Raw genomic sequence first — 18,338 nt, 5'->3', positions numbered from 1 at the left:
GACAGGGAAGGCACATCCCTTGGGAGGGAGGACTCTCACACAACACTCCACAGTGTGTAAACCTCAGGTCACCCCAACAAAGAGCAGCTGCTTCCTAGCACACGCACGGCAGAACGCGGCTGCCCAGCGTGGCTGTGCCTGCGGCTGGGCGTTTATCATGCGGCCCAGGGACCCCTGGACCTGCTCAGGCTCATCAGCCAACCAGTTGCACCAAACACCACAAAACACAGAAGGACAGAAAATATAAACATCAGTTTGTATTTCAACTTGGTAACATTTTATTTACAAAAATAGGCTGGGAGGAACAGGGTTTGCAGCCCCACTTTCTTTCTGAGGGCTAGGGAGACTATTGTGCACCACGCCACGCCACGTTCGAGGCTGCTTCTCCTGACAATATTCAGAGTCACAGCGAAACTCCTCCAGAGTCACACTGGCGGCCAGAAGCTCAGGTGGGAGGAGGGGACGAGGGCAGGACAGTGCTGACAGCAGCACGCGGGGGCTTGCACCAACCTGACGCTGGGTGCCACATGCACTGGGTGACACGAGCCCACTCCTCCACACGGACACTGAATGCCACATGACAGGGCCGATGTGTCTCCAGGTTCTGAAGGACACAAGCTCAGCCACAGGACACTCCTGGGTGGCGACAGCAAGGCCAACACTAACACATGACTCCGAAGACGGGGTTGTGACGGCAGATGCTGGGGCCGCACTCCTCGTAGTCCTTCTTGCTGTGGCAGACCTGGAAGAACTCGGGCTGAGGGGACAGCACACGGGAAGCCACTCAGTACACAGCACCACCGCTCACCTGGCCTCCTTCCCCAGATGTGCACCAGGTCTGAACAGCTACATGGTGCTTTCCTACATTTGTTAAAAATCTATTCAGGCCCTGGTCGGCTGGCTCAGTGGTAGAGCATCAGCCCAGCATGTGGATGTCCCAGGTTCGATTCCTGGCCAGGACAAACTGAAGTGCCCATTTGCTTCTCTACCCCTCCAACTCTCACTTCTCTCCCCTCCCCCCCAGCCATGGCTCAATTAGAGCAAGTTGGCCCCAGGCACTGAGGATGGCTCCATGGCCACTGCCTCAGGTGCTAAGAGAGCTCTGTTGCTGAGCAACGAAGCAATGCCCCAGATGGGCAGAGCATCACCCCCTAGTAGGCTTGCCGGGTGAATCCCAGTCAGAGTGCATGCAGGAGTCTCTCTGCCTCCCTTCCTCTCACTGAATAAAAAAAAAACAAAAAAAACTATCCAGCCTCTACTTAGGACCAGCTGTGTGCTCCCCCTAATGAATTAGCAATTCATTATCTAGTCACACATTTGAGAAGAAAAAGTAATAATTACTTGAAAAGTCATGGGAATTAATGATCAATGCAGACGTTTTCATTTACATTTGTGTTTCACTTATTTACAGTCACCCCTAATTAGCAAGGAGACTTGAGAACTCAAACGACCATGTTTTCTATCTCAGAATTAAATGTGACTATTCAGAGCCATGCACACTATCTAACCTTCATGGGACCGTATCTGCCCCAGCACAGGGCTGCCTAGGGGGGACTTACGGTGGAGGCGAGCATGGAGCCTCCGAACCACACAGCGTAGCGCTGCATGTGGTGCGTGATCACCTGCACCTCCACTGGCCTGGGCTGCAAGGCAAGGGGCACGGTCACTCCAGTGCCGAAGATGTCCTGCCAGTACCTCTTCCACCACCCACAGACGTGACCGCCTCCCACCCTGACAACACAGGCCCTTCACATCCACGGCCCTCTGTGGCAGCATCAGCCACACGCTGCCCCAGGAAGGAAGGTTCTCAGACAATCCTGCCGCCAAAGCCCAGCCCCAGGACCCTCAGCCCCAGCGCCCACCCCAGTGTCAGGCTCCCCTCCCCCAGCCCTGGCCGGCTGGGGCAGCACAGAGAACACAACAGGTAAGTCGGGGAGGGCTTCTCTCTCACATCACGAAAGGTATTTAGAAAAGGGAAACCTTAAGTAACTGACCCAGATCACTCTTCTTACTGCACAGACTTGGTGTTCTAGCATTCCAGCAGTAATCTCAGTAACACCAAGTGTGCGGGAAACGCTGAGAGTGGCCATCGGCCACCGTGTGATCCCAGCAGGTGAGGACACCGTAAGCTCCCATTAACCTGACACAGCTGAGTGAGCACAGCTGGTGAAGGCCCACTGCCGGGGAGGGAGGTCACTGCTCCCTGCTCCTGTCAAGTAGTTCGGTTTAATGGGCACAGTCCAGGAAGACAGTAGGGATTCTCAGAGTCAGGAGCCCATCTCCACGAGACCTGGTCACTGCATGCATGTCTGAGCTCTTTGGCACACGTGGGCCACGGAGGGCACAAAACGGGTGCTGCTGCTGCCTCAGTAGGGTTTTCAGTGAGAACTACACCTGGGAACAAGTTCAGAGAGCAAACCCCTTTCTGTGACTTAATGGTGTGGCGAATAAAGTGACTTGGGGCCCTGGCTGGTTGGCTCAGTGGCAGAGCGTTGGCCCGGCATGTGGAAGTCCTGGGTTCGATTCCTGGCCAGAGCACACAGGAGAAGCACCCATCTGCTTCTCCACCCCCCCCTCCTTCCTCTCTGTCTCTCTCCTCCCCTCCCGCAGCCGAGGCTCCATTGGAGCAAAGTTGGCCCGGGTGCTGAGGATGGCTCTATGGCCTCCGTCTCAGGCGCTAGAATGGCTCCCGCCACAACGGAGCAACGCCCTCTGGTGAGCAGAGCATCGCCTCCCTGGTGGGCATGCCAGGTGGATCCTGGTCAGGTGCATGCAGAAGTCTGTCTGCCTGCCTCCCCACTTCTCACTTCAGAAAAATAGAAAAACAAAAGAAAGTGACTTGGACAGCTTCTTAACCTCATGCTGCCCAGACAAGTTGAGCCCCTTCAGCTAGGTGCTGAGGAGTGAGCTCAGCTGGCACAAACACAAACCCTGGCCCCACCCCATCCTCCCCCTCCCCCCGCCCCGCACCCACCGGGCCAGCCCCACCTACCTTTATTCTGCCCCCACTGAGCTCCTCACTGAGCCTCAGCCTGGCGTCCACCACTCTCTTTAAGTCTCTCTGCAGCCTACGTCCAAAGTCCCTGAACATGGTCGAGCCGCCTGACAGAACAACGTTCTAGAAGACAAAGCAGAGGTTTCCTCAGTGACCTACCGCACAGCCGCCTGCTGGTGAGTGACACGTTTCAGTGACCACAGCAGGGTCCTTGCCATCGAAGAAGGGTGCACTGCCTTCTCCTGGGTCACACATGCTTCCCCTCGGTTTTCGGTTCCTTTCCTCAGTTACAACCGAGGGGACACGGCCCTCCTGCCCCCGGTGCTCGCTGTACCCGTGTGGGGGCCTACGTAGAGCTCAGGAGCCCGGGCCTCTCGGACACTGCAGCAGAAGATGAAGCAGACTGGTGGACAGACAGGCCTGTAGCCAAGTCTGGGGCCATCAGGGGACACCCAGGATTTAACGAGACTGGACAGTCCAGCAGAGGAGAAGGTCTGGAGACAGCATTAGCACATTCCGGAGCCACGATTGCACGGGAGAACACGTCAGCCCACACCTACCCCCCCCCCCACAGCCTCCAATGGCTCCCCAGGCCTCTCGGGACAGAAGCCAGACTATCCCCACAGCTCGCAGCAGATGGGGGCTAGGACACAGGCTGCACACTGCACAGCACCAGCGTGGCTGCACACTCAGGCCACAGTAGCCGCCCTGTCTCCCAGCCATACCTGCACTACGGACTTCCAGTGCAACCCAGGAGCTAGGAGGGCTTTTAGTTTCTAGCAGGTTGGGGGGAAAAATCAACCAAAGAATAACATTTCATAACACATGAAATTTAAATTTCAGTGTCCACCACAGCTTTACATGAAGACAACAGCCAGCCCTGCTCACACAGCCCAGTGTTTACAAGCGGGCCCTTCAACTCCTGAAGCAATGATGGCGCCACCCCCCCACACACACACCCCAGGACAGAGGTTTCTACGTGCCCTCCCCATCTTGGGCTCCCTCCCCTCACCTGGCCACCTAGCTCCCTGCAGGACACAGGCCTGGGCCGGCCACAGAGCCCTCTGCCTCCTGAAGCTCCTGCGCAGGTGCTGTCTGAACCATGCCCTTCCCATGACAACATGTGTGACCTCACCCTGCCCCAAACCCCACTCTGCTCCCGGGCACAGTGCACTTTGCTCGTTTATTTACTTTTTTGTTTTTTGCTCATACAGGAATATAATCTCCAGGTTGGCAGGACATTTCTGCCTGTGCTGGTCATCACTGACCCCGCAGGGCTCAGAACGATGACCAGCACACGGCAAGTTCCCTGTAAATACTGTCCAACGGATAAATGAACTGACGGGCCTCGTGGGGCCCACCAGCCCATGGAGGACTTGGACTAGGAGTCCACAGTGCTTGAGACCTACTGACCCACGTGAGCACATCAGTCAGAAAGCACCTGCCCCAGCGGTCAGCGCACCCCCAGATCAGAACCAGCTTTGTAAAAGAGCAGCTCTGAGGACAGAAGGCCAAGGGTCTTTGCCCTGGGAAGAAGGAAACCTCCCCCTCAACTAAAAAGTAGCCAAAACCTAAACACAGGAAAAGCTCTGGGCTCTGAAAGAGAAGCAGGATGGAGCACTGAGTCTCACTAGAAACAATGTTTTTTGGAGAATGTTAATCACTTAAGCTTACAACACTAAGTTAATAGGATACAAAGTATAAAATGTAGCACCGTATTCCTATCCATCTATATTTCAGAAAGACAAACAAACAGGAAGACAAAGTAACAACTACAAGCAGTGATGACAGAGAGACTTCTGTTCTCTTATGACAACTTTGGTGCTTCTCAAATTTTCTAAATGTATTTTAAAATAATCTTTGCTCATTGTAGATTGTAATTTTTTTTTTTTTTTTTACTAACACAGGGTTTTGACAACGCAGCCCTCCTACCTGCTCAGTGGCTACAACTCCCTCTCTGTGGTGAGCGTGACCAAGCCCTCTGCTCAGCAAGTTCACTGTGCCCACCGGATTCCTGGCAGCCCCGAACCACCTGGTAGCACGACTTGGCCGCAGACACGCTTGCTTCGGGATGCGAAACGGAAATGCCAGCCATAAGCAAGCCCTACGATGGCACGGTCCTAGCTGCATGCCAGAATAGCTCACAGTGCGGGCCTCACACCCGCCAGCCGCGCACGTGCAAGTCGGGATACTCTGCTAACAGCAAGTCCACTTACTTAACCCTCAATCCGACCTTTAACATCACAAATGTCCCATGCTGCCGTGCGGACTGTGTCTGTCGCCCTGGAGGCTCTCATCTGGGCCCGACAGACATGCGGTGCCACCTACAGACCACCCTGGCGAACGGTGACCGACACTCCACTCACTGCTGACACATGACCACCGCCCACAGGAGTCTGCACTGACCAGCAGAGGTTAGAGGGCAGCGCATCACAAGCTCTGGCAGCCACCCTGTACTGTGTTATGGAAGGCTCTCTTTCTTTAGGAACAAGGGCTCATACACTTGAAATAAGCCTACAGACTGTGACCCAGCACAGCTACAATGCTGCTTCTAAGACATGAGCTCCTCTAGGACCCGAAGTCCCAGGGGAGACCTGGGGGTGCGCTGACCGCTGGGGCAGCAAGTCTGGACACCGGGGACCCACAGCTACAACAGCCATCCCATAGCGTTGCCTGCACGGCTCCCCCTGCCCCACGACCCTCTTCTTCCCCCGACCGCTGTAACCCAGCTTCTGCTCACTGCCTCACCAAGAACCCCCCGCCACATCCCACCCCTCAGCAGCTGATGGCCTGGAGAGCCAACACAAGGGTTCCCAGGGCGAGCGGGACCAGCCTCGGACTGCAGGGCCAGCACCTGCCAGGTTTCCAGCCCGCCCTGTGAAAACTGGACTTGCTGGACCGAAAACAGGCCAATTCCTTAGAATAACCCTTATACAGACACAAAACTCGAGGGAAACGTGGACGTGGACAGAGACGGAGCGATGGCGTCCTGCCGACTGCTTCTCTGGAGACTCCAACTGACACTCTCCTCCATGTCCTGTTCTGCCTGTCCCTTAAAATCGGACCTTCCTGGGGGTTCCACCCAGTCCACTTGTCCCCTCACCTGCACTCCCCTTGGCGACAGCCACCTGAAGCACAATGAGCACTCTCACAAGTCTAACCCAGACCTTCTTCCTGAACCTGTGTCTGCAGACGCCAGCACCCACAACTCCTCCGTCCTCCTGCATGCCCTGCTTAGTAAATGACACCCCCTCTCCTATGTGTGCTCTTTCCCTTTATCACACATCACATGTGACCGGCCTCACCCTCACTACCCTCTACCCACCTAGCTCCTCTGCATCCACACCACCTCTCCACACGGGGGTGGCCTGTGGTACCCCCGGTACTTCCTCCTGCCCTCCCAGGGCAACTCAAGCACGTTCCAAAACCTAAGTCAGATGTCACTTCCAGTGCAAACCCCCAATGCCCTTAGGATTAAGCCTAGCTCCACACTAAGCCCCCAAGTGGGCCTGCCGGTCTCTCCGAACCCCACTTGGTCCAGTCAGCTTCCAGCCCCACTGTGAGCACACCCCAGGCCCACACCCACCACCCCATTTTCAATGTCCGGCCCAGGGAAGCCGTGCTCCCCCACCCCCGGGGGTGGGGACAGGCAGCATCCTCTGACGGGATGCTCCGGCCCAGGAAGTCCCCTTGCCGTCAGGACGCAGAGTGGACCTGAGCTGCCCCACATGGCAGCCAGGAGCCCCATGTGGCCATTTTGGTTTAAATTTAAAGTAAACAAAAGTTTAAACACTGTCCCTCAGTCACACGGGTCCCATTTCACGGGCTCGATGGCCATGGGAGCTAGTGGTGATGGCATTCAACACCATAGAACGTTTCCTCAGCGCAAGCACAGCTCGGACGTGCCTGCTCGGGGCTGCTCTTCACCCCCCATCAAGGGAGACGCCCACCTGATGTGCTGAGGCTCCCGCTGAGGGCATGCTCGTGTGTGCCCCACCTGTGCCCCTGGTGGCAGTGGCGAGGCTGGGCACCCAGCGCTGCTTGGGGGACACTCTGCGTGGTCAGCAGAAGAACGCCTGGACTCTATTACTGTCAGCACAATGCCCTTCCGCATGGGGCACGGCCAGCTCAGTGGCTAGCATCACTTCCATCACCAGGACAACACAAACCTGCCACATTTGGTCCCTCGGCAGAAAGCTCAAGTAGAGCTGTGGGGACAGGAGTGGGGAGTCGGGCAGGCTGAACAAAGGTCTGGAACCTTCTCTGCCCTCTGCCACCCAAAGCAGCCAGCTACCTGTCCACCTGTGAGTCTCCAATCAGGATCTCACCTGAATAAAAGGCCTATGTAAAAAGGGTTGAAAACCCCCCAGTACCTGACCAGGCGGTGGCGCAGTAGATAGAGCGTTGGACTGGGATGCGGAAGACCCAGGTTCAAGACCCCAAGGTCGCCAGCTTGAGCACGGCTCATCTGAACAAAAACCTCACCAGCTTGGACCCAGGGTCGCTGGCTCGGGCAAGGGGTTACTTGGTCTGCTGAAGGCCCGTGGTCAAGGCACATATGAGAAAGCAATCAATGAACAACTAAGGTGTCACAACAAAAAACTGATGATTGATGCTTCTCATCTCTCTCCGTTCTTATCTGTCTGTCCCTGTCTATTCCTCTGACTCTATCTCTGTCCCTGTAAAAAAAAAAGAAAACCCCCCAATGACACATAGAAATATGTATTTTTCTCTGTTAAATGGTAAAGACAGTAGTTGAACTCTATAACTCAATTACTCTGCAACCTGCTTCTGATTTAGCAGGCAGGAACACAGTTATAGTACACCTGCCCTGTTCAAGAATTTTGTTACAGAAAGGTCATTTGTTTAACCATAGCAACATATATTTAATCTATTTGACAAACATAATGAATAAGAATTTTTTTTAAAGAACTTTTTTTAAAATTATTTTTATTTATTTATTCGTTTTAGAGGAGAGACAGACAAGACAGAAGGGAGGGAGGAGCAGGAAGCTTCAACTCCCATATGTGCCTTGACCGGGCAAGCCCAGGGTTTTGAACCGGCAACTTCAGCATTCCAGGTCAACGCTTTATCCACTGCGCCACCACAGGTCAGGCAATGAGTAAGAATTTTAACAACATCCAACCCACAGCTCGAGCAGGTTTATCACTGCCCCCCCCAAACACAGCTGTTACCCACCACCTTCCCTGCCTCTGGGCCTCACCCAGGCATATTTCATCTGGCTGCTCAGCCCTCAGTCTGGATAGTGAACCCCCCTCAGCGGGCCTGTGCTCCCCCCAGCTCTGCAGAGCAAGCCCTTGGACTCCACTCCACCTGCCCCTTCTCTCAGTCACCCTAATCTGCACAAGTCACTTTAATAACATTTAGCTTATAGTGGCTCCTATTAAAATTGTTCTGGCATTATTTTTAGCTTTTTTATCAGCTCTTGAAAACAAGAACCATCCCTCATACATCCTTAAACCCTCTGACTGACTGAACGACCATGTCATGTAGCTGCAGGAATTCGGAGAGCAGGGTAAACGGTTCAGAGATGAAGGCACCCAGGTCACAGCAAGGAATGCTATCCTGCAGTCCGGCAGGACAGTGACAGGTGACCCAGGTGCTCTCCGCACTCCTGTCAGCTGTACATACAATCACCTGGGACGCCTCAAACATCCAGGGCCGGCCCGGCCCAATTCCAGTAACATCTTGTGTTGCGGGGGGCAGGGGGGACACCTGCCCACTTTGCCACTTTGACACTCCTGGGGGTGATGCCTGGGGCTGATGCTCACATGCTTTGTTTGTGGAATGACCTGGCCTTTGGGGACATCACCACAAAGATGTGGCTCTCACAGATAGGGACTAGATTCATCAGGGTGATCACTTAGTAAGCTGTATAATGTCCAATTACAAACACAGCTTTCCAGATCAGAATTAAAGGTACTAGAATACCTTCATTAAATGCTTCTGCTTTACTGAGCCCAAACATTTAAGGCAGCCACACTCCAACAGAAACCTTTTGTCATGACCCTGGCCTCTGACCAACCCTGTAAGACAGGCAATAACAGAGTCAGCACACTGCCAATAACAGCCTGCTCCAGCGTGGTGGGCATGAACCGCGGGACGGGCTCACAGCACACACACACCCTCCCCCCACCCACGGCGCCTACCTTATATAGCGGACGGCGCACATCGATGGGACAGTTCTGTATCACCTCATCAACCACGTCCGAGATGGATTCCATAAAGTCCGGGTTGGCAAACTACATTTTATATAAACACAAAAGAAACATGACACATTTCTCTTAGGAGGACAAAATAAAAACACGTTTTAAAACGTTAACTTTGGCAAACACAGAATTTACTCCGCCTTTACGCACGTCGCATGGGAATGAGAGAGTCAGATGCACCCCACATGCCCGCACGTACAGGGAGGACAGCCTGCCCCCCAGGGATGAGGTGTGCAGTGCAGGGGAGGAAGATGCCGCGCAGAACTAAGGCAGACCAGCCCCGCGCTATAGACACATAGGCTCGCGAGGACGGGACAGTGTGAAGAGCTCACACGACACACGTAGATGGATGAGGAACACCATGAGTGTAAAACGCACACATCAGCCATGAACACAAATTTATGAAAACAGTTAATGACGGGGTCACTGCATGGTGGCTTTAACATGGAACGATGTGATTGCATTTGTGTTACTGAGGAAGGAAACCGTCTTAGACTCAATTCCCTAAGTTAAATAAGCTCAAGTGTAAACAACTCAATTACAGAACATCTGAAATACGTTTTACAGATCAAGGAGGGCATTAGATCCAAGGCCGTGAGGGGAGCAACAGCTGTTGCTCGTGGTTGCTCACTGCCGCAGCCAGTGTCCTGTCCACTTCGAATCAGGCGGGTCAAGGGCATGAGCGGACAAGCGCGATGACGACAGTACTGCACGCTCTGCGCCACCTCCCTGCACAGAGGTCACACACACACCTACACGTGGGCTGCAGTCTGCACCCTACCTACCAAATACAAACGGAATCAGGCAGGAAAATGGATCAAGATATTTTTCAATGCATTTCACTTAAACTTTGACATGCTGCCCCTCAATTATTGCTTCTACAGTAGTCATCATGACAACACAGCGATGGCTGTGCTCCGCAGACAGCTAGCCGTGGAGAGGCCAGTCCGCCCACAGAGCCGGAGCAGGGATCCACGCCGGTGTCCCGGCTCAGAAACTGGCACTGCGAAGGACGATCAGAGGAGCGGGGAAAGGTGTGTTCTCCCACTCTGATCCAGAGGCAACATGCATCCGGGCCTGAGACTGACTCGTGTCCCTGCTAGTCAGGGTCATCTCAGCTCCGTCATCCCCTCTGCTCTCCAGACTCCTTCCCAAGCACCCGGATGTCCTTGGTCGGTGACTTTCACCAACACTCACGTCTATGGTGCGGCCAAGGGGACAACCATGCAAAGACTGACCGCCCGGGGATATGGGCTATTAAGATCGCTGGGACGCCCTGTGCACCAGCTGTCCTCCTGCAGGGCAGTCCCTGAGACCTGACCTTGGTGTACACGGTATAGGTTGGGGGGTACAGTATCGCTCCAAACACGCCACCCCCAGAGAGCCAGCCTCTCACCTCCGGGTGAAAGAAGATCTCAGGTCCTAGGAACCGCTCGTAGCCCACATCCACGATGAACTTCTTCTGGTTGATGGCATTGATGCCCGTGTACTGCTTGATCCACTTCCGGGGGTCCACGTCGTACTTGGTGAACTCCCTGACAATGTCAGGGCAAATGTAACAGTACTTCTCCTGGGGGCACGTACACAGAGATGTCATTGGGCATTACCAACCAGCCCAGAGCCTCCTCCGACAGACATCCCATGACCCCAAGCATTAAGCATACCCTGAACTGAGTCCTGCTCCCACACTAACTCCACTGTGGATGTGCTATAGAGCCCCACACTCCACCGTCTTCTGTAGCAGATGTGACTATGCTTTGACTTCTGACACGGGAAGTTGCTTTCTTTGCACCTCAGCGGTGGACATTTAAATATGCAGCCCATCTGCCTTCCTGCCTCGGTGATTAATTCTAAAGCTTGCTGTAACTTTCTTGCAAGGTAACCAGTCCGGTAAATACGGGTGGGCTGCAATGACTCCAGACCCGGGAAAGGACCGTTCTAAGCTGCAGAGCCGGGGGCACACACCACACACATGGGCACTGGAGATGCGTCTGCTGCTGACCGACTGACCACACTGCAGCTCCCTCACGGCTCCTGCTCTACAACTAAGCCACGGGGGGAGACGCAGAGACAGTTCAGGAAACTGGAGGCTCCATCTAGCTAGGCAACGCTGGGACCCGCTCTCGCCTATGCAGGCAACCTCGCGGCACCCATGTTCAGAGGACTGGGCTGAGCGCTAAGCCCCTTTCTGAGCTCAAGCAAGTGGTACACAGACCAAGCCCACATGCGCAGGGAAGCGAAGGGAATGGAGGGGAAGGGAGGGGAGGGAAGGCAAGAAGAGGGGAGAGAAAGGAAGGAGGTGGGAACAGGGCAGCGGCAGCAAGGGAAGTGTCCAGACACTCTCTCTCTCTCTCACCCCCAAACCAGCCCGGTTCCCGTCTGTTTTTACCTTGATGGCCTTTGCGGTCTCCAGGGACTGCTCAGGAGGGATTCCCACCTCCCTCTCCCTTAGCAGCTGTTGAATGAAATACGTAATATCTCTACCTGCAATCGGGATGTGTTTGATGCAGCTTCCGATTACGTAACCCTCAGCCTAGGGAGGGAGAGGGGGCCGGGTGAGCTGCTGCAGCGACATGCCCCAGCAGCTGTATCACTGCACCTCTCAGAGCCCGCTCGCCCCTCAGCGGACATCCTTAGAGGGGCTGCATCCGCAACTCCGTTAGCATGGCCTCCTTTCTCCATAAGCAACCAAAATGCTGCTTTTGTCAGGAACATGCAGAGAAAAACCACATGGGATAGCGCACTCCCAAAAAGTAACGCTACTTAAAAATCAACAATTGCCTGACCAGACAGTGGCACAGTGGATAGAGCATCAGACTGGGATGTGGAGGACCCAGGTTTATGACCCTGAGGTCGCCAGCTTGAGCTCGTGCTCATCTGGTTTGAGCAAAGCTCACCAGCTTGGACCCAAGGTCGCTGGCTCCAGCAAGGGGTTACTCGGTCTGCTGAAGGCCCACGGTCAAGGCACATATGAGAAAGCAATCAATGAACAACTAAGGTATCACAACAAAAAACTAGTGATTGATGCTTCTCATCTCTCTCTGTTCCTGTCTGTCTGTCCCTGTCTATCCCTCTCTCTGACTCTCTCTGCCTCTGTAAAAAAAATAATAATAAATAATAAATAAAAATCAACAATTTGGTTAAGGAGTTAAAGCATTAGACATGATTCCTTCAACTTTCTGAAATGAAATGACTATTTTTTTAATTAAAGCAAATGAATTATTTTAAAAAATAACACACCCTAGTTTGCATTTTTGGAAGGAGCTATTCAGACGCACACCCTGCCTATGCAGACGTCTGACAGATGTAACCACCCAAGGACGGGGCTGCTCTGGGCTGAGGACCCGAAGGGGACCAGGAGGGGGGCGCCAGTGTGACTGTCCCCTGCCACCCCCCCTCATACAGTTTCCATTTATTTTTTAAATAAAAGAGCTTTAAACAATTCATTTAGATAGTTTATCTGACCAAAAAAGGAAAGAAAGAAATAGAAGTCTCTTAAAGCCCCAGTTAGGAATCAACTAATAGTCTGAAATTTAAAACCAGAAAGTGACATTAAGGAACACTCACAAGTCCAAACATACGCCCTCTCCATCCTGGCTCCTGAGTACGTTTTCAAACACCAGCAACAACTTCCCTACAGCGTGAGCTGGTTCAAGTCACCCACGCCTTGTCACAGAACAGAGAAGCCTTCAAATGGCCACGCACCACGCCTACAAGTTGGATGCCCGCGATGACAGGTCTATCCCCACAGCTCAGAGGAAAGCAGGAAACCCTCTTGGTGACCAGGACACCAGGGATGAGGGACAGCCTTGGAGACCCCACACAAGGGCTGGCACCTGACGGCAGAAACTGCCGCTGCGAATTGACACCCACCAATACCAGTGACGGTGGGCACTGTGCTGCTGCTCCCCGTCTACCTGCTTTAAAAACTCATTACCGGCCCTGGCCGGTTGGCTCAGTGGTAGAGCGTCGGCCTAGAGTGTGGGGGACCCGGGTTCGATTCCCGGCCAGGGCACATAGGAGAAGTGCCCATTTGCTTCTCCACCCCCCCTCCTTCCTCTCTGTCTCTCTCTTCCCCTCCCGCAGCCAAGGTTCCATTGGAGCAAAGATGGCCCGGGCGCTGGGGATGGCTCCTTGGCCTCTGCCCCAAGCGCTAGAGTGGCTCTGGTTGTGGCAGAGCGATGCCCCGGAGGGGCAGAGCATCGCCCCCTGGTGGGCAGAGCTTTGCCCCTGGTGGGTGTGCCGGGTGGATCCCGGTCAGGAGCATGCGGGAGTCTGTCTGACTGTCTCTCCCCGTTTCCAGCTTCAGAAAAATATTTAAAAAATTAAAAAAAATAAAAATAAACTCATTACCATTTACAGGTATAGCTATGACTTTTAAAAGTGGCATTTTAATCCCGGAAGGGTTTTTCTGCCTTTCACTGGCTCCCTTACCTCCAATCAGGAGGCCTACAGAGAGAAGCATGGACATTCTGCTTACCACTGGGATGGCATGAGTGACACCGTCCCCGCTGTCGATGATGATCCCGGTCAACGTGCGCTTGCCAACCTGCCGAGAGGTCCAAGAGGCTGCCAGGGCCAGCACTGCCTGGACAGAGGCGTGTACGCGGTCAGCATGGCAGGCTTTCTGAAGTCTCCTGCGCGCTTGCTCTCAGGTGCGAGCAGTAAGGTCTTCCTTTATGCAATCGGGTGGACTTACTCCTTCCCTCCCCACCCTTCACCTTCTCCCCCAAATTCAAATTCCAAACCAGACGAGGAACACACAAATTCTATAAACTTAAACCGGAAGACTCAAGTTTTCAATAAATCAATTTTTTGCAAAGACAGGCCAGTGAGACAGGATTTTACTGTGGAATCAGAAACATCATCTCATCTACCGGCTCCCACTGTGGGCCCACGCACAGGCTGCAGTGCGGCCACGCCAGTGGTCTGTGGGGGGCAGAGCACCAGGCCACACACCCAGCAACCTGCTCTGACACTGGTTCTCAGCCAGGGCAGTTTGGTTCTCCCCTCCCCGGGAGGGGGACACTGGGGAAAGCCCGGTGTCATTTTCTGTCACCTATGGGGGAGAGGAGGCTGGTGGTGGTGCTTCTTCCAGTGGGGAGGCCAGAGATGCTGCCAATCACCCTCCCATGCACAGGGCGGCCCCCACAGAGAACTTCCCCCCACGAAGAGCTACCTGGCCAAGGCCCTGAGGCTGGGAGACCACAGTCAGAGACAAATGGGGGTTGTGTGTGTGTGTGTGTGAGAGAGAGAGAGAGAGAGAGTGTGTGTGTGTGTGCGCGCGCGCATGCGCTGAGGCGTGGACAGAGGAAAAACACACAGCACCACCTTAAACACAGAGCCTCTGGAATCACTGTTTCCTCCACTCTGAGACAGCTAAGGCCTTTGGGAATCATAAAAATAACTTTGCTTTTACCTGAACTGCAATGTAGAGTCCGGGGACATTGAAAGATTCAAACATAATTTCTGCAAGGTACTCCCTATTTTCTGGTGTGTTCAGTGGAGGCTCCGTCTATAAGAGAAAAGTCGCTACATTCAGTGCTCACCCAGGCTCCCTGTAATTACCTCAGAGCCACAGAAGTCACCCCAAAGCCTGCGCACAAGGATGCTGAGCGACACCCCCCCTGCAGAGTGGGAGCAGAGCAGACCCTGAGTGAGTCAGCCTTCAAGGTGGCCGAGCACAGACCTCTCTTCACACTGCTGCTCTTGGTGACCACCCAAACCAAGGACAAGGTGCAAGAAAACAAACTCTTTTATCTTGGAAAACATAACACCTGAACCCCCTACCATGAAACAGACCTGTACCATGTTGCCAGGGGCAACAAAACCTCAGCCAAGGTGAGTCAGGGTACCAGAAAACCAGAGCTGTCAGACCTCAGGAGAACGATGGCGTTCTCCGGAGAGCACAGGTGGTCAGCACCCACTTGGGGAAGGGAGCGCAGTTTGAGCAGAAGAGCTGCAGAAGCCCCCCACCCCACCCCACTGGCCACCAGAGCCTAGGAGCAAGGACACACAGACAGACAAACGCCTCCGCCATCGGCTGCAAGGAACAAAGTCCAGAGCAGAGGGCTTCACCCAGACACTGCCCCTCCCCCACCTGAGCCCACACACGCTGCTGGGCCAGGAAGACGTTTCCACATCCAGAGACGAGGAAAGGGCACAGGGAAACTGGCCAAAGTCCATAGAAGAAGCTAAAGAAAAAGGGAAGAGAGAAAAGTCGTAGGAAAAAACAAGTGGCAGCCAAGACGAATGCCCAGAAAAATAGAAAGCAGATAAAAATTACAGCCAGAGACATTTCAAAAAACTCAAGAATCCATTTAAAAATAACGGCCATTATCAAATAGGGGGGCAGGACAGGATTCAGAAAGGTAAAAACAGTAAATAAACCTGCTTTTTGTCATTCAGCAGTATGTTCCATGGCAGTAAGTATAGATACACATCACATATTTAAAGCTGCAAAAGAGAAAATAAGAATAAATAAAAATCCTCTGGGCCTTTTGGCAAAAAAACCCCACATCACCCTTTGTCACTACGTCCCCCAAAACTCCTATGTTGAGCCTCCAAACCCGAGTGTGACTGTATCTGAAGATGGGGTCTCCAGGAAGGTAAAGTTGAGTGTAAGGATGGGGCCCCAATTCAACAGCACTCATGTCTTTAATCAGAACATAAGAGACACCAGAGAGCTCTCTCTCTGTCACATGGACAGAGGACAGGTCCCGCGAGGACTGACAAGAAAACAGCCATCTACAAGCCTGGAGGACAGGTCTCCCCAGAAACCAACCTTCACAGCACCTTAACCTTGGACCTGAAGCTTCCAGCACTGTGAGAAATCACATGTCTGCTGTTTGAGCCGCCAGCCAGTGCTGCTGTGTCACGGCAGCTCGAGCCAACTAAGACCCCCTTACAGCGGGGGAAGTGCAGACAGCCCCGGCCAGGGCACACCCACCCTTACCACTGGGACACAGGGCCACACTGACAGAGTCTCTATGGCAGGAAGGTGTGACCCAACAATTCCACATCTGACCACACTATCAATCGGGTGTATGGCCAAAACAAACATCTTCAAATATATGAGAACTTGGAGAATTGGTTCCCATGAGCCATACACGAATTATCTGTTAGAAGAGAAACTTGAGCCAAACAAGAAAAATGTGGGAAACAAAAAGACTTACAACGAGCATTTAATCCATTTACAGGGATCACATTATAAAGCAGAATGTAAACGCCATAAATTAAAGCAGCAGAAATAATAGCAAGTTGAGAGAGGCAGACAGCAGACAGAAAAGAGAGAAAGTAAGGACAGTGACATCCTCTTATGAGGAAATCAAGATGCTGTTTTAAACTGATCAAGTATCAGAAACGAATCTCATACCAGAAGAGATAACCTATACCAACTAAAGACACCTATGACGTTTTTTCTCACCTTGAGCAGGCATCCTAGCACCTTAACAAGTTAACTTTATAAACAAGGCATTTAAACCAGTCAAGGGGACAGGCATCAAGAGTGAAGGGTTAAAGGACAAAGGGGGAAGGAGCAGCCTCCCTAGGGCCCCCTCCATTCCACTGTCTCCGAACACAGAGGTGCGGCAGGGGCTGCAGGAGCCAGTGTGAGGATGGCCTCCCTGGGATGGGGGCCACGTGCTGAACACAAGAGCAGAGGTCCCTGGTGACACCAGGGTGCTGCCCGACCAGCACGGGGCTCCCTACCACAAATCCAACCACAATGAAGTCCCTCACTGGTTCCCACAATTCTGTGACTTGCCCCACACACTGTAGCATCTGTGAAGGATCTCACATTGCTCCTCCATCGCGACCCCACGAACTGACAGTTCATGGCCTAAAGCTCAGAGATGTACCCCTGTTGTCACCCCTCAGCCATATATTGTTTTTGAATTCTACAAATGAATCGACTTGCAAAATTCAAAACACAATACGTGCCTGACCTGTGGTGGCGCAGTGGATAAAGCGTCAACCTGGAAACACTGAGGTTGCCGGTTCAAAACCCTGGGCTTGCCTGGTCAAGGCACATATGGGAGTTGATGCTTCCTGCTCCTCCCCCTTCTCTCTCTCTCTCTCTCTCTCTCTCTCAATCTCTCTCTCTCTCTCTCTCTATCTCCCCCCTCCTCTCTAAAATGAATAAAAATTAAAAAAAAAAAAAAAACACAATACGTATAATATGGCGTTTTCTTATCTTGAATAAACTTGAGTAGTTTTGAGCATTCATTGCATGTATTCATTTCTGGCGAAGGGACTGCAGCTTTTCCACATTCACACCAGATACTTCCCACTCTTTCCTGGCAAGCGTTTTATCTTACGAGCCTCTATGTGCCAGCTGGACCAGCAAAGACCTCAGGAAATGCCCCATGGGCCACGGGCACCTGCCCCACAGGCCCGGGCGCCGGCGTCCCTCACCGCGCAGCAGGAGGACAGCCCCAGACGCTGGAGCTGCTGCAGAGGGAAACGCTGGGCACGGCACCTGCTCTAACATCCAATCTGACAAGCAGTTACGCGACCTGCTAGGAAAGGAAACATGCCAAGCGTGCCAGGAGGGGACCTGTGATTCGTTTTGGCTACAGAGATAAAGCCACTCAGACACACCGTCGGCTTCCCGGCTCCACAAATTTTTTTTTTTTTAGAAAGTGGTGTTTTTTTTTTAATTTATTCATTTTAGAGATGAGAGAGAGAGACAGAGAGAGAAGAGAGACAGAGAGAAGGTGGGGGAGGAACTAGAAGCATCAACTCCCATACGTGCCTTGACCAGGCAAGCCCAGGGTTTCGAACCGGCAACCTCAGCATTTCCAGGTCGACACTTTATCCACTGCGCCACCACAGGTCAGGTCCAGCTCCACGAATTTGACATGAGCCACTGGAGACGCAAAGGGGGACATGCGGTGTCTGCGGCCACAGGGCCCACACCTGCGATTCTGCGTGGGGAGATGCAGCCCTGTTGGCTGCAGTTACTCACCATTAAGAAGTAATGGTCCTCAGGTTCGGCTCGAAGGTATTTAAAAATTACTTGTTCCATGAACCGCTCCATCAGATCCCAGTCTTCGATGATTCCATGTCTGATCGGCCACTAATGCAAGAGAAACCAGGCAGGTCAGGCTCCA

General features: G+C 53.0%; 1 protein-coding gene and 1 non-coding gene across 9 annotated transcripts in view; one reads left to right on the top strand and one right to left on the bottom strand.

Annotated features, from left to right (window-relative positions):
- Positions 1-254: 254 nt before the first annotated feature.
- The window catches only part of ACTR3B (actin related protein 3B), a 29,842-nt gene continuing 11,758 nt past the window's right edge, over positions 255-18,338 (bottom strand). For 2 of the 8 annotated variants that reach the window (XM_066236748.1, XM_066236738.1), the window contains exons 4-12: positions 18,194-18,304; positions 14,645-14,740; positions 13,706-13,813; positions 11,615-11,758; positions 10,622-10,795; positions 9,166-9,258; positions 2,993-3,118; positions 1,560-1,643; positions 255-757 (exon numbers count right to left, since the gene is read on the bottom strand). In XM_066236748.1, coding sequence (XP_066092845.1) covers positions 662-757; positions 1,560-1,643; positions 2,993-3,118; positions 9,166-9,258; positions 10,622-10,795; positions 11,615-11,758; positions 13,706-13,813; positions 14,645-14,740; positions 18,194-18,265 — 993 coding nt within the window. In that variant the 5' untranslated portion in view covers positions 18,266-18,304 and the 3' untranslated portion in view covers positions 255-661. Of the gene's footprint in view, positions 758-1,559; positions 1,644-2,992; positions 3,119-9,165; positions 9,259-10,621; positions 10,796-11,614; positions 11,759-13,705; positions 13,814-14,644; positions 14,741-15,615; positions 15,683-18,193; positions 18,305-18,338 lie in introns of those variants that run through there. The other 6 variants (XM_066236739.1, XM_066236740.1, XM_066236747.1 and 3 more) reach the window with 6 other exon arrangements.
- TRNAS-AGA (transfer RNA serine (anticodon AGA)) lies at positions 13,165-13,240 on the top strand. The gene has a single exon. It is a non-coding gene; the product is annotated as a tRNA-Ser (tRNA).

The sequence above is a fragment of the Saccopteryx bilineata genome, chromosome 6, assembly GCF_036850765.1.
Source record: "Saccopteryx bilineata isolate mSacBil1 chromosome 6, mSacBil1_pri_phased_curated, whole genome shotgun sequence".
In the NCBI taxonomy this organism is placed as follows: Eukaryota; Metazoa; Chordata; class Mammalia; order Chiroptera; family Emballonuridae; genus Saccopteryx; species Saccopteryx bilineata.
Note: the sequence above shows the minus strand (reverse complement) of the source record. Positions and strands in the feature narration are given on the sequence as shown.